This window comes from Sus scrofa, chromosome 3 (assembly GCF_000003025.6).
Source record: "Sus scrofa isolate TJ Tabasco breed Duroc chromosome 3, Sscrofa11.1, whole genome shotgun sequence".
Lineage (NCBI taxonomy): Eukaryota > Metazoa > Chordata > Mammalia > Artiodactyla > Suidae > Sus > Sus scrofa.
The window spans coordinates 33,833,547-33,848,309 of record NC_010445.4 but is presented as its reverse complement, the minus strand read 5'-3'; the positions used below and the strand labels follow the sequence as shown (position 1 = coordinate 33,848,309).

Below are 14,763 nucleotides of genomic sequence, written 5' to 3'. Positions count from 1 at the left end.
TTCTGATTCGACCCCTAGCCCGGGAACCTCCATATGCCATGGGAGCGGCCCAAAGAAATAGCAAAAAGACAAAAAAAAAAACCAAAAACCAAAACCAAAACCAGGGCATTTACCCACACCTGACCAAGTACGTGGCACTTTCTGTTGTCGAAAAGCCACATCCTACTGCTTAGCTTGCCTATGCGTGAGGATGACAATTAAGGAAGGAATGACCTCATTTTCTTATTCATCCCCAAAACACAGAATGTGAAGTACAATGACTGAGTCAGCTTCCTTTGGGGAGAGGCCCTCACCTGCCAGCTGCAAGGAAAAGCTCCCTGGAAAGCGGCCTCCTTGCCCGCGTCCACATGAACACACAACGCAGAGCCTCACGGCAAAACCACCTTTATTGAGAGAAAAGCGCTGGTGGGAGGCTTGATCTGGAGTCAGGAATCCCGGATTCTGTTCCCAGCTCTGTCACCAACACCATGCATCCTCCCAGGGCCCCCATGAGTTTCTGTAAATTGAGACTCTGCCTGTGCAGAGAGGGGAATCCAGCTCTAATGAGGGAGAAAGAAGGGGTCACACAGGAAGCGCAGAGCGAGAGCCATTTACAAAGGCGGACACCCAGCGAGAAAGCCCAGAGGCAGCCTCTTAAGAGTGGATCCAGCTCCCAGCCCCGATGGTGACGGCGGGCTGGTGGGGTCACAGGAGCCCCGACCTTGTGCCCAGGTGAGGACAGAGCGATGAAGTTGCCAGCGGTGGGCGGTGTTCTGAGGTAGGGGTGAAGACACAGGCTCTTGACCTCCGGGGGCCTGTGTGGGTCTCAGCAGAGGTGGCTCTAGAAGGAGTTCGCATTGTGGCTCAGCAGTAACAAACCAACTAGTATCCATGAGGATGTGGGTTCGATCCCTGGCCTCACTCAGTGGCTTAAAGATCCTGCGTTGCTGTGGTGCAGGCCAGCAGCAATAGCTCCAATTCGACCCCTAGCCTGGGAACCTCCATATGCCGCAGGTGCAGCCCTAAAAAAGACAAAAAAAAAAATACAAGTAGCTCTGGAAGTGTGGTCTGTATCCTACACAGGGGGCTCCAGGAGCCACATCCAAGGCTGAAGGGGAAAGGCACACCAGCCAGCAGGAAGCAGGACCTTGGGGGTGGACCCTTCTAGGGTACCGCAGGCCCCAAGGAAAGGATCAGCTTCCTTAACTGTGATGTTTCACTGAACACTTGTCACCTACACACTTCCTGGCCTATTTTAAAGCAACTCCGGTGCCCATTCTGTGATGGTGCCCATTCTGTGATGTACGGAGAAATCCAGCCACTATGTTATGCGCTGGGAAACACAGCGCTGTGGGTCAGTTATACTTCAAAACACAGCAGTTCCAGCCCTCGGCAAAATACCTCCAGCCTTCCAGGCCTTTCAGATGAAGCCAATCCCCGGCACCCAGAATTAGGACATTAGGAGAGGCCACCGATCTCTCTCCTGGGCTGGCCTCCCTGCACCAACTTGCATCCTGACTACCTCTCAGCCACACATTTCCCAGCTATTTCTATTTCTTAAATCATAGCTAAAGGCAAACCAAACCACGCAAAGAAAATCCGAAGGATTGGTTTACTGGAAATACTCTATGAAGGTTCGCAACGTCAGCAGCAAAGTGCAAACACAGCCAGCTCTGGTGAGCACTTCAGTTATGCAAAAAAAGAGAAGAAAAAAACCAACCACCTAAGCAGTTCTTCAGACAGCTTTTCCAGAAAACCCCACCAAAGGTGTCTTTCTCCTTCAGCTTTTGACTTTACCAGGCTTGTTAGGAAGCAAACGACCCGATCTCCCCTGGATGGATCTGGCAACAGGTCTGTTTGTAGGTTGCAAAACCTCATATGTCCTAGCTTTCCCCCTCACCTCCTCGGAGGGGTGTCTCAGGGCTGAGTACTGTCTCCTGGGCTTAAGTCCTAGTTTCACTCCAAATAAAACTTAAACTCTCAAAAAAAAAAAAAAAAAAAAGAAAAAGGTCTGTTTATAAACAAAGACCCTCCCCGTTCTGCATGCCCATCCCCCACCCTTCCCCATCCCAACCCACCTCCTCGGCGCCAGGGATGCGAAAGGGCTGCTGAGCCAGGACCACTCAACCTGGAGACAGGAAACACTGGGCTTCCAAGGGAGTGAGGATTCGGCCCTGAGCACATCCCTGCCAAGTGGAGGGCTCAGGGCTCCCGGACACCCAGCTGTGACACCTCCCCCTACCAAGGCACCAAAGCCCCCTGCCCTCCCCACCCCTGGGAACAACCAGCTGAGAATCCGAGAAGCCTGCTCTGCCCAGCAGGGCCAGCAGAGACACAAGGGTGGGGCTGGGGCGCTTGGCTGGGAATTCCTCTGGGGAAACAATCAGGGTCCCTGTCACCCCCCAGGGGGCCAGATCTGGGGATTTTTGTGCCCTCGGTTCCAGGGGGATGAGGGACTCTGTGGGCTGGGGAACAGAGACTGACCCAGCCCCCTAGGCAGGGCCTGGACCCTCCGCTCAGCCACCTCAGCCACCGGCGGGGCACCTCTCCTTTTTCAATGCTTTTAATGTTTTTCAGACGGTGAGATGTTGGTGGCGATGGTCAGAGGCTGTGCTGGTGGCCAGGAGCACCCAGTGCCTGCCCCCCACACCCCTTCCTCCAGGAGCACTTGAAAGGGACCACACTCCCCCCTTGAAGCCCCATCTCAAGCGACAGAATGTCCTCTCCAGTTTGGTCCTGCCTCCTCCTCCCCGAGGCTCCCCCAAGCCGGGAAGAATGGATGCTTCCGGCCTCTCCTAGGAGCTGACGACGTGGCCGGACCAGGTCTCGTGCTTGGTGCCCGGCGCCAGGTGGGTGATGACCACCTCCACGGCCTGCAGCTTCTCGTTCTTGGGCGGGATGGAGCACATCTTATAGGTGACCTCGTCACCTTCCACGGGGACGTACTCCCCTTCCACACTGTGGGGTGGGGAGAGAGCGCTCAGGGTGGGCACTCAGGGAAGCCATGCAACACACAGAGGACCTGCCCCCCTGCCCGGCCACCGGAAGGCGCCACCTCGAGCCTCTGGTCATGGCTGAGGCACGCCTGAGCCCATCAGCTCCTTCCCTGGGAGCTGGATCCTGAAAGAGATGGAGCTCTGCCCCCTGGGGATGCTCGCGTTAAAAGTGGGTGCTCTGGGAGTTCCCATCATGGCGCAGTGGTTATCGAATCCGACTGGGAACCATGAAGTTTCGGGTTTGATCCCTGGCCTTGCTCAGTGGGTTAAAGATCTGGTGTTGCCGTGAACTGTGGTGTGGGTCACAGAAGTGGTTCAGATCCCGTGTTGCTATGGCTGTGGTGTAGGCCAGCAGCTATAGCTCTGATTAGACCCGTAGCCCAGGAACCTCCATATACCGCAGGTGCAGCCCTAAAAAGACAAAAAAAAAAAAAAAAAGTGGGCACCCTGGGCCCTAAGGATGGACATGGGGGAGCCAGTCTGAGCCAGGGAATCAGCATTGGGAGATGGCCTGGGCAAGGATTTCCTGAGCATCACCCCTGCCCCATCCCTGGTCCAGGAGTCCCAGACACCAGGCTGTTCAACTCCTCAGAATCCTGGTGAGCTTTCAAGAAAGTCCTGCAACACATGAGTCACTACCTCACCTGTGACAGTGAGGTGCCCCTCTTGATGCCCCCTTGATGAGACTCCAGGAGGAAAATCCCCTTTAGATCCTCAACGTCAAGGCCAGCCAGCTCCCCAGAACTGGTTTGTCTTGATTTAAAAAAGTCACATTGCCCTCTTTGATTTGGCCACCAGGAAGCTCAGGAATAAATGTGAAGCCTATTTCTAGCAGTGAAACCAGACACCCCAGTATCTCCATCTTTATTTGCTCCCAAACCCATGCTTCCCTTCCTAATTTTTCTTGTTGCACTGTGTGTGTCCTTAAAAACCAATACAAATCCTTTCTGGAAAAAGCCAATACGGAGAAACATGTCTACATCCACGTGTAGGTATGATTCATATATATATATGACATGCATTGCTTTGGTATCGTCCTCATGTCTATACTACATTCCCCCAAGAATGTTGGGGGAAGGTAAGGAGGGATAACAGTCCCATCACAGCAGACACTTCCAAAAGGATCCTAAAAAAAACATTGTCATGTCTGCTGTGTAGGGTAAAGACTTTGCCTGCCATGGACTGAGGATTTGGGGCTTCTGAGGTCAAAGACTAGGGTGGGGGAGGGTGTCGATCAGGTCCCTAGAGATCTGCAGGCTGCCCAGCAGATGGGAAGTGAAGCCCAGGCTGCTGGATGCCTTCCAGTCCAGAGGCCAAGGATGTGTGGGTCCCGCCCTGGGCGTCCCCCAACTCCCCTGCCACCCCCGAGGGTTTGCAGACACTCAGGAAGGAAGGACGTCAATAAGCAAGAGGCAGGAGGAAGGGTCCAGCTCCAAACTTCCTTCCTGGAGCGGAGCTCAGGCAGCCCCCAGCCTCACCAGGCGGCCTCCCCCAAGGCAGTCAGGAAGCCAGCTCCCAGGCCAAACACAGCTCCCCTGACACCCAGGGCTGCTCCTCCCCACCCACCAGATACACAGGCACTCCGACCCGCTTGGAGAGCTTCTCAACTCACACACACATGCACGCACGCACGCATACATGCATGCACACATACATGCACACCGTTGCCTGCAGCCTCTAACATTCTGCCACCACCATGTTCAGGCTCACAACCCCGCCCCTGAACACAGTCACGTCCGGATCCCAAGCAGAGTCGCCCATGCCTGGCCGCACACCCTCATCATGCCTGGCACTCATCAGAGTCACAAACTCTCCCCACCTCCTCGGGGCCAGAGCAGCACCCACCCCAGACCAGCTGCTGACTCACTCAGAGATGTGCAGGAAGATGTCAGGGCCGCCGTCAGCCGGGGTAATGAAGCCATGACCCTTGGATCGACAGAAGCACTTGCAGACTCCTTTGTAGATGGGGCCCTGCGAAGCCCGCACCGTCCTGACAGAGACAGGGGATGTGTGAGGGGCCCCATGAGCCTTCCAGGACAGCGCTCCCACTCTCTGGGGCACACCCAGGACCCAGGACCACCATGTACAGCTGTGCAAGCTACGCACTGCACAACTCTGGGAGCCATTCAGAGACTGGTGACTCTGAATGACACCAGCAGGTGTTTTCAGGCCTCAGCTTCCCCATCACTAAAAACTTTCTGAAAGTCCCTCCAGAGGCTAATTCTTCTTTTTTTATTTTTATTTATTTATTTTTTTGTCTTTTTGCCATTTCTTGGGCCGCTGCCTCGGCATATGGAGGTTCGCAGGCTAGGGGTTGAATCGGAGCCTACATCAGAGTCACAGCAATGCGGGATCCTAACTGCGACTGCCACCTACACCACAACTCACGGTAACGCCAGATCCTTAACCCACTGAGCAAGGCCAGGGATCGAACCTGAAACCTCATGGTTCCTAGTCAAATTTGTTAACCACTGCGCCACAACGGGAACTCCGAGAGGCTAATTTTTAATAGCAGCCACAGTCTTCGCTCACTAATCCGAGAGCAGCATCTGCCAGGCCCCGAGTGGGGCTCTGCAGCACCGTGGCCACCTGCTCCTGCTCCCACTTCGCAGAGGATGGGGAAGAGGCTTACGTGTGATTTAAGGCCCAGTGATTTAAGGCCCCAGCAGTTGCCCACCCATCGCCACTGTCGTCCCTCGCCCCCAGCGTTTGACAGGCTCAAGTGGGCCTGGGGGCAGTGCTGGGGTCCAGAGTCTACCAGGCGCCTGCCCAGTATCTCACCATCAGCCCTTTCCCAACCCCAAGTCTCCCACCTGACAGGCAGGGACCGTGAGGTAGAGGTGGCCAGAGTCATGGAGACCCTCTGTCTCAGGGACTCAGGAAGCCTCCCCCAGTCAGCCCAAGACTCACGCTGAGAAGGTCCTTGTCCGGCGAGTGGGCAGCGGGCTTGGGACCACGTTGCCCCGAAGAGGGGACGGTGAGCGATCTCGGGCCCGTTGAGTGTCCAGCCCGACCGAGGACTGGTGGGTGGGGGGCTGTGATGGAGGAGGAGGCTCAGATGACATGGCTGACCTGGAGAGAGACAGGGGGCTTTCAGGGGCTCACGCCTCGCCAGGGGGACCCCAATGCATCCCCACCCCACGCCTGAGACTCATTCCTCTCACTGTGGGATGCAGGCTCCAGGCTCGCTCAGCACAGAGGTCACCTGTTCCGGGAACACGCCCGGCTCTCCCTGGGGCCTGATCTGTGCTCCTGGGGCTGCCATGGGGCTCCCTCCATCATAGCACTGCCTGGAAATGCCAGGTCCCCCCCTACAAAGACACCATCGGCACCTCTATATCCCCAGCACCCAGCACTGACCCTGGCATGCTCGGGGCTCTCAGTGAATCCTTGTGAAAGGGAGGGAGGGAGGGGGCAGGGAGGCAGCGGGGTGGGCGGGGATGCTTAGTGCCAACGACCCAGCTCAGGACTCCAGCCACTCATCAAACATCTGACCCCTAAGTGCCAGACACCATGGGGAAGGGGAAGGCAAGAAAGGGCCCAGCACTCAGTGTTCCTCCAGGAAATACTGGGACACAAACCAAAGAAGGCTCAGACTCGAGCCTGGGTCCGGGAAGGGCTGTCACAAGCCTGCATCTAGGAGAGGGAGGCCTGGCAGGCGAGTGCACGAGACCCCAGGGGCAGTTCAAAGGTGGCATCTTCACCAGGCCTCTCATTCAGATCCAGGCCGTTTTTTTTTTCTTCCTTTCTTTCTTACACATAGATGTTCCCAGGCTAGGGGTTGAACTGGAGCTGTAGCAGCTGGCCTACACCACAGACACTCGGGACGCAAGCTGTGTCTGCCACCTACTCCACAGCTCAAGGCAACGCCGGATCCTTAACCCACGGAGCGAGGCCAGGGATCGAATCCACATCCTCATGGATACTAGTTGGATTTGTTACCACTGCACCACGACGGGAACTCCCATAGGAGCTCCCTATTTTATTTTATTTTATTTTTGTCTTTTTGCCTTGTTTAGGGCCTCTCCCATGGCACATGGAGGTTCCCAGGTTAGGGGTCGAATCGGAGCTGTAGCCGCCAGCCTATGCCAGAGCCACAGCAACGTGGGTTCTGAACCGCATCTGCAACCTACACCACAGCCACAGCAACTCGGGATCTGAGCCGCGTCTGCAACCTACACCACAGCTCACGGCAATGCCAGATCCTTTAATCCACTGAGCAAGGCCAGGGATCAAACCCGCAGTCTCATGGTTCCCAGTCGGATTCGTTAACCACTGAGCCACGACGGGAACTCCAGGAACTCCCTATTTTAAACATGAGCTATGCAGAGTCTGCGCCCAAGTCTCGGTTTCCAGCCAGTCTGAACAAATCAGCAGCTCTGAGACTTGAGGCTCCAGTCCACCACCCCTGCACCCGCTCCCCGCAGTAAGTCTGCGGCCCAGGGCACCAGTCAGTGTTCAACCTGCAGCACCCAGCCACAACCCTCTGCCCCCAACTCAAGCTGCCTAAGAACCAGGCCTGACTCCTCAGGGAAAGGGACACCCCCTCCCCCAAAAGAAAGAAACCTCTCCCTCCCACACCCTGCAGTCCCGCACACTCCCCTTTCAGGACTCAGTTCTGTCTGGCTGGGAAGGGAGAGGGCTGGCTGGCTTCCTGGAGGAAGTGACATCCTACCTCCTGACCCTTCTCTCAGTGGCAGCCGCGGCCAGGGAGGACCGCGAGTCCGGGGAGCTCCCACCTCATAAAGGCCCCAGCTGCTCGGCCAGGGGGTCAGGGCTCCAGCACGACCCACTAGCGCAGGTCATAGAGTCCTAGAATGTTTTAACGCCTGGGGTTCTAGGACGGCCTGGTGACACGGGGGTGAGGGTGGGGGTGGGGGGACTGCCCTCCCCCCACTCTATCCCAAATTTCCCTTGTTCCCCTGACGTCAGGCACATCTGACTTCAAATCCTACCACCTGCTGGCTGCGTGATCTTGGGTGAGTTACTTAACCTCTCTTAACCCTCTTCTGCATCTAGAAAATGGAGAGTTTAACAGTTCTGACTTCACACCATTGTCAGGAAGTTGAAATGAAATTACACATGCTAGGCACTCTGCCCACCCTCTGCCCAGAACAAAGGAGCATTAAGCATTAGCTATGATTATTGTTATAACTGTCATCATAAAGTCATTCAACAGATATGTGCCTGGTGTCAGGCCCTGTTCATGGTTCTAGAGACAGAGCTGAACTTGGAGGCAGAGAAGAAACAGGTCAATAATATATAAATCAGATAATTACAGACCGCCGAAAGGGCCAGTAAGAAATACACGGGACATGGGAGTTCCTGTCGTGGCGCAGTGGTTAACGAATCCGACTAGGAACCATGAGGTTGCGGGTTCGATCCCTGCCCTTGCTAGTGGGTTAACGATCCGGCGTTGCCGTGAGCTGTGGTGTAGGTTGCAGACGCGGCTCGGATCCCGCGTTGCTGTGGCTCTGGCGTAGGCCGGTGGCTACAGCTCCGATTCAACCCCTAGCCTGGGAACCTCCATATGTGGCGGGAGCGGCCCAAGAAATAGCAACAATAACAACAACAACAACAACAAAAAAGACAAAAGACAAAAAAAAAAAAAAAAAAGAAAAGAAATACACGGGACAAAAAAAGGAACAGGGCGGGGGCGCCACCCTATCGAGGGTGCAAGCTGGGTCCTGAACAGTAAGAAAGAATGGAACACTTGTAAAAGAGGGAGCCTCTTCCAGGAAGAGGGAGCAGCCTGCAAAGGCCCTGAGGTGTGACTGAAGGCCAGCAAGAGGACAGGCCCAGGGGAGGGGGGTCCTGCGGAAGGAGGCATGAGAGGCAGAAGGCGTGGCAGACAGGAGGGCAGGGCCAGCTCAGAAACTGGGGAGCATCTCTGTCATCCCCACATGTCTCTGTTCTTCACCACCATGCCTGTCTGCCTGTCCCCTTGTCCCTCCCACGCCCAACTCCCCGCCCCGGGGTTAGTGAAGCAGACCCAAATTGTGGCCCCCTTACTCTCTCCACTCCAGTCCCCTCAACTCCCCCAGGCAGCCCAATCCTGCAGAGAGGCTAAAGGAACCCACCGTCTTGAGGGGCACAACCTGGGTGCAGCCGGGGCCCTCCACATCCGTGGGGGCCCAGCACTGGGGCTGGGACAGAGCAGGGTCCTAACCTGCATTAGATCACTTGTACGCCCAGCACCTTGCACGATCTAGCAGCAGGGGCTACACGCACCTGGCAGTGGGAGAAACGGAGGCCCGGGGGGGAGGGGGGTCACCAGAGCCATGGGGGGGTGAGGGGAGGGAGACATGGGAGCCTTAACCACCACCCTGCCCGCCTCCCATGGGCCCTCGGAGCTGGAGCTGAGAGCAGCTAGAGCAGCTGGGGCAGCTGGAGCAGGCCTGGACAGGCGCCAGCCCCTGGGGGCCAGAGTGGGAGGAGGAGTGAATGGCCTCTGTGTGGGGAGGCCTGGGTTAAAGTCCAGCTGTAAGGAAAACAGCTGGGGGAGGGGGCAGCCAGGCCCCGGGAGCCACCAGATCCGGCCGCTGCTGCCCCTCAACACACACAGATCGGGGTGCAGCAGCCCCACCCCCACCCCCCAGCATAGTCCAGGCTCCCAAGGGGCAACTGCTCTCCCAGCAACAGCAGGGGCAGTCCTGGAGCCCACCCTGGAGGAGGCAGGGCCCCTCCCTCTGCCACTGCCCTCCTCCCCTACCTTACAGCTGCGGGGCGTCTGCAAACCTGAGCAGAGGCTCGGGCTGGCAGGAGGCGCAAGGCCGGACCTGAGATGGGCCCCGGGCCTGCAGCAAACAGACCAGCGTCACGCCCAAGGCATGTCCATGTCGCAACTGCTGAGCTGTGTGCGCACGTGGTCTGTGTGTGCACGTGTGCATATGTGTGTGGCTGTGTGCGCACATGATTGTCCAAGTGTGTTTGGCTCTGTGCACATGTGGTGTGCGTGTCAGAAGCCAGATGCACAGGCGGACACCAGTGGACCAGACGCCCACTGCCCTCCAGGGGTTTATATTCAGGGAGGGGAAGACCCAGCACCACCAAGACAAGAGCGGCCTGCCAGAGCCAGGGAGGGTTCACAGCGCTTCACACGACTCAGCTCAGCCCCATTTCACTGATGGGGAAACTGAGGCAAGGTCTCTGGTGACTTGCCAGGTCCCACCTCTGATAAATAAAAGTGGTGAAACTCACAGTCTGTCAGACAATGCCGTGGTGCAAAAGCAAGCAGGGGTGGGGGCGTGGGTGGGGGTGAGCTGCTGGCCATGCTCCCCCTCCTCCTGTCACACCCTAGGTCCTGAAGAGTGCCCAGCGGGGGAGGGGGACCCAGAGCCTAGAGGTGGGCGGTGGGGGGGCCAGGAAACCACTCCCATCCCAATGGCCCCAGGAAGGGGTGTGTCAGCAGGGCCTTTACCCTGGGAAAGGGCAGGAAGGGGGGCCATAGCCCAAAATAGCCTGGGAATTTTCCACAGGCTGTGCAGGTCCTCCTGGAAGGTTCTGAGAGTTCAGCTGGGCACCAGGCTCTGATCTTCCTAACCCCTCTTCCACTCGCCCACCTATCAAGGTGAGGGAGACCCAATCCTGCAGAGACCCTGCTAACCCCTCCCTTCCTGCCTTCTTGGCCTCAAAGTCCACCAGCCATATCAAAGGCAAGTCTGTCTTGAGCCAAGCAGCCAGTTCTCGACTCCAGGGAGGGGCCATTGCCTCTATCAGTCATTTACACTTTAGTGAGAAGGAGACTGCAGTTCATTTCACAAGGCTCCATTCTCAGTAGCTTTCAGACCCTTGAGGGCAGGAAGATTGGATAGGAGAAGCTGGATTCAAGCTGGGAGCTTCATTCTCAGCATGGTTCTCAGCAAAACCAGAAAAAATGCAGTGTCTTGAGCCTTCACGGGTTTCTGGATGGGGGTGGCCAGGGCTGGGCACCATATTCAGATACCTTCCACCCCTGGGGCCAGGCCACTGCTGGCAGGTAGGGATGAGTCCTAGCCCACCTGAAAGGAACAGGACAGGGCACTGGAGAACCAACCCTGCTCTTCAGGGACAGTGAGAAAATGCAGATTCTGAAGGTGGGGAGAGGTCTCAGATTGTGCATTTCTAAGAAGCTCCCAGCAAGGCAGATGCTGCTGGTCATCCAACACAGAGTGGCAGGGGTTAACAGTCTTGCCCACCTCTCAGCCCGAGTAAGAGGATGGGAGGGAGATTGAGGGGGAGAGAGCTCTAGATGAGTCACAGTCACCCTAGTAGACCCAGGTTCCATGCCAGTGCTTCCCCTCTCGACCTCCAGCCCAGCTGAGCTCCAGCCTCCCAAGAACTGAGGGCACATGGGCCAACAGGCCTGGCAGGTCAGGGGAGGCTGGACAGGGGGATCCCGAGGAAGTCGGAGAGGTCCTTAATAAGCCTGAGGACTCTTCGGGCCACACTCACCTCCATTGTTTGGGAGAGAGTGGGGAGCTCAGATGGGGGTGGGGGAGTGGAGGGGAAGGGGAAAAGGTTGATGGGGAGTGGGGGGCAAGACTCAGAAGGGGCGGGGCCAAGGGAGGGGCGGGGAGTCCTGGGGGAGGGAGCTGAGACCCCGAGGGGAAGGGGCGCAGGGGCGGGGAGGCCTGGCCACCGAAGAGAAGTACAAACAAGGCTTGGAGGGTGCAGCCGGTGATGCCCAGCCAGCGCCCAGCCGGAACCGCTCGGCCCGCCCCAGAATGCTGGGAAGAGGCTGGAAAGCCGGAAAGCCGAGGACTAGCTCCTGGGAAGCTGAGGCGCCCCTCCAGCACAACTGCCAGGCCCGGCTTAGCGCTTCCGGACCGCCCCGCCCCGCCCCGCCCCCGCCTGGGCACCCTGGAGGGGGGGAAGCTCGAGCCCTTGTTTGTAACTAAAAGTCGACTCAGCACCCCGTCACCCCCACTTCCAGCATTCCTGGATTCCAGTCTGTCTCCATTCTCCCAGGGCTTCGGTCAGAGCTGAGTCTCAGCCTAACTCTTCTCTCCGCTCGCTCCGTGAGCCCTGGCAGGCGACCTCGCCGCCCCCACCTCAGCTTCCTCATCTGTCAAATGAGACAGTTGTGGCGCAGCCTCTCAGCCGGGCGGATGTCGTGCGAGGGCGTTGTGCAGAGGGTGCCAGCGACAATGGGCTCAGGCAGCAAGAGTTGAGCCGCTGATGGTGGAACTGTCAGGCATGAGGATCTAGAATAATCCCTCCCATCCCTGTCCCTGCTGATGGGACACAAACCAAATGCCCTGACTTTGCCCCTCGCTGAGACAAAGAAAGGCCAGTTCTTCTCCCAAGGGAGCCCTCCCGCAACCCCACCCAGGACTCCAGAGCCCCGCGCTAGGCCTGGCTCAGCTCATTCCCCTTTGAGCATCTGCTGCAGGCCGGGCTCCATGACGACGCTACAGGGCCCTGTTGGTGCTCTACGGGGGCACCCCCGCCAGTTGGGGGGTGGGGATGGAGGGGAGGGTGACAGACACGCCAGCATTGAGAAGCCGTGGTCATCAAGACCTCCCCAGTACCGGAAGCACAGAGCGGGCTCAGAGGAGGCCCGGGCCTGAGGAGGCTGCTGCTTCGAGTCCTAAACTGGGTTGGGCGTGGGTAAGTCATTCCAGGCAGAGGGTCCGGCAGGGGCAAAAGGCCAGGGAGAGGGAGGACAGGCAGCAGAAAATGGGGTGGGGTAGGAGATAACAGAAAGCTCTGCGGACAAGTTTGGAAATTAAACAACCGTGCGACATTAGGAGATGATTTTAAGCTGAGGGTTGACTTGAACCTGTTTTTACAACTTCCCTCTAGGTTCAGGGTGGCGAAGGGATTGGAGGGGCGAGAATGGGAGCCGAGAGACGGAGAAATATCAAAAAGGCATGTGAAAACTGACAATAGCTAACGTTTCTCCCCGCACTGGGTGCGCCATCTCCTTTTACACTCACTCACTCTGCTAGGGTAGGAAAAACAATCTTCCCAGCCTACAGATGGGAAAACGGAGGCTCAGGGAAGCTTCCTATTTTGCAAAGAGACACCCCCGTCTGTGGGAACAGAGATGGTGCCTGGAGTGGGCTGGTCTCGCGCCCTCCACCCGCAAGACACACATCCACTCCAACCTCAGAAAAGCTGTGGGAGCCAGGGGCTTCCTTTTTAGGGGGAAAAAAAAAAAAAAACCGTTGCATTTCCGGCCTGAAAACTTGGGCTGCCAGCGAGGCCGGTGGGGAGGGGAGCCTGTGGGCTCGGGGGAAGTTTCTCTGCACTGCCTTGGGGCCCCCCATCCCGACGCAAACGCACCGGCCTGGCGCCCGGCGGCTCCTCCTCTCCAGACGCGGCCAATCGCGCGGCGCCAGGATACCCCCCCACACCCCGCCAGGCCTGGCGGAGGTCCCACTGCCGAGTCCACAGCTGGCGCGACCAGGCCTGGCTGGGGGCTGGCTCCACCTTCTGGAGCGGCGCCCCCCTCGCCTCGCCCCAGCGCACCGCGAGTCACCCCTTTCAGCTCCAGCCCACAGGCGAAAGGGGAGGGAGATAAGGGGGGCAGGCGGAGGGGGGGGAGGACGAGAAGGAGGGAAGGCTTTTTCCGCAAGAAGAAAACAGGTGGCCAGGCGGGAAATGCAACCTGACGTCTGCCCCCAAATCCCTCCAGCTGCTGCCACACCCACCCCTCTCCAGGAAGGATGAGTAACCCGTGCTCCCCAAACAGGTCACGGCGGCCCGGGTATTTTTTTAGGGGCCTAGAGAAACCCAGCCCGGAGACCCCGACCGAAGAGTCGGAAGACCCTGTAGAGGGGAGACGCATCGGGGCAGCAGCTGACGAAGAGGCCGAGGTCCCATCCCGGCCATCCCTGGGCCTCCTACAGGGCAGGGGCACCCCACCACACCCCTCCTGGGGTCCCGGGAGAAGCTCCTACCTGGTGATCCGTTCAGCTCCGCCAGCTGCTCCGCTCGAACTGCGAGAACTGGGCTGGGAAGGGGGCGTGGTTCACGGGACGGTCTCGCGGCGCCCCTGCCTAGGCCCCGCCCCCCAGAGCTCTCGGCCAATGGGGCTGCGGGCTGGAGCAAGAGCGGGGCGGGCGGGACCAGCCCGGACCGGACCTTTGTGTCTGCGCGCGGGAGTGGCGGGATCGCCGGGCGCAAAGCCTTGGGTGGGGGAACCCGATCTCTCGCCTGTGCTGCACCCCCGGCCAGAAAACGCCCCTGGAAAGTGGGAGAATTTGTTGTTCCCCTAGCCAACCGGGTCGGTCCGGCCCCCACTTGACCTTCGCTCCAGAATCCGGATGAGTCCGGGGCACCTCCGTCTTAGCGGAAAGAAAGAGATCTAGGAATGTCAAGAAGGAATGAGAGCTGCCAAAGGGAGGGAAAGAAAAAAACGAAAATGCAAAGAAAGAACAAAAAAAAAAAAACGGGAGCTGTTGATTTCGTTCTTTTTTTGTTTGTGTTTTTTGTTCTTAATTTCCACTTCCTCCTCGAGTCCTCTGTATCTGCAGGTGAATGACCTTACTCTCATTTAACAGGAGAGGAAACTGAGACAGAGAGGTGATCAACCCCTTACACACAACAAGTTGGGAACAGCCCCTGAAAGGGAGCCCAGCTCTGGATCAAGGCTCAGGCTGGCTGTTGAGGGGCAGCGGGAAGTGGGGAGGTATCCTGTAACTGTCCTGCGACAACAGGGTCCAGGATTGGGGGTAGCATGGGGGTCTCTCCTGAAACCCACTAGCTCTGCCTGCCTTTCATATATGCAGATCGCTTGCGGTGGGGGTGGGAGTGGGGGGGTCCCAGGAAAAAGAACCAGGCATGGCTTTCTTGACATGAG

The 14,763-nt window shown here is 57.8% G+C and overlaps 1 protein-coding gene across 3 annotated transcripts; it reads right to left on the bottom strand.

The window, feature by feature from the left end:
• CARHSP1 (calcium regulated heat stable protein 1) lies at window positions 369–13,963 on the bottom strand. Of its 3 annotated transcripts, none has more exons than XM_003124608.6 (4): window positions 13,862–13,963; window positions 5,886–6,047; window positions 4,843–4,965; window positions 369–2,937 (listed from the first exon to the last, which is right to left on the bottom strand). In XM_003124608.6, the coding sequence occupies exons 2-4, from the start codon at window positions 6,038–6,040 to the stop codon at window positions 2,775–2,777; spliced, it is 441 nt and encodes a 146-aa protein (XP_003124656.3). In that variant the 5' UTR covers window positions 6,041–6,047; window positions 13,862–13,963; the 3' UTR covers window positions 369–2,774. The 3 variants fall into 3 exon arrangements, with proteins under 3 accessions (XP_003124656.3, XP_013851113.2, XP_005662204.1); XM_013995659.2 differs by lacking the exon at window positions 13,862–13,963 and adding an exon at window positions 9,714–9,811; XM_005662147.3 differs by lacking the exon at window positions 13,862–13,963 and adding an exon at window positions 9,688–9,808.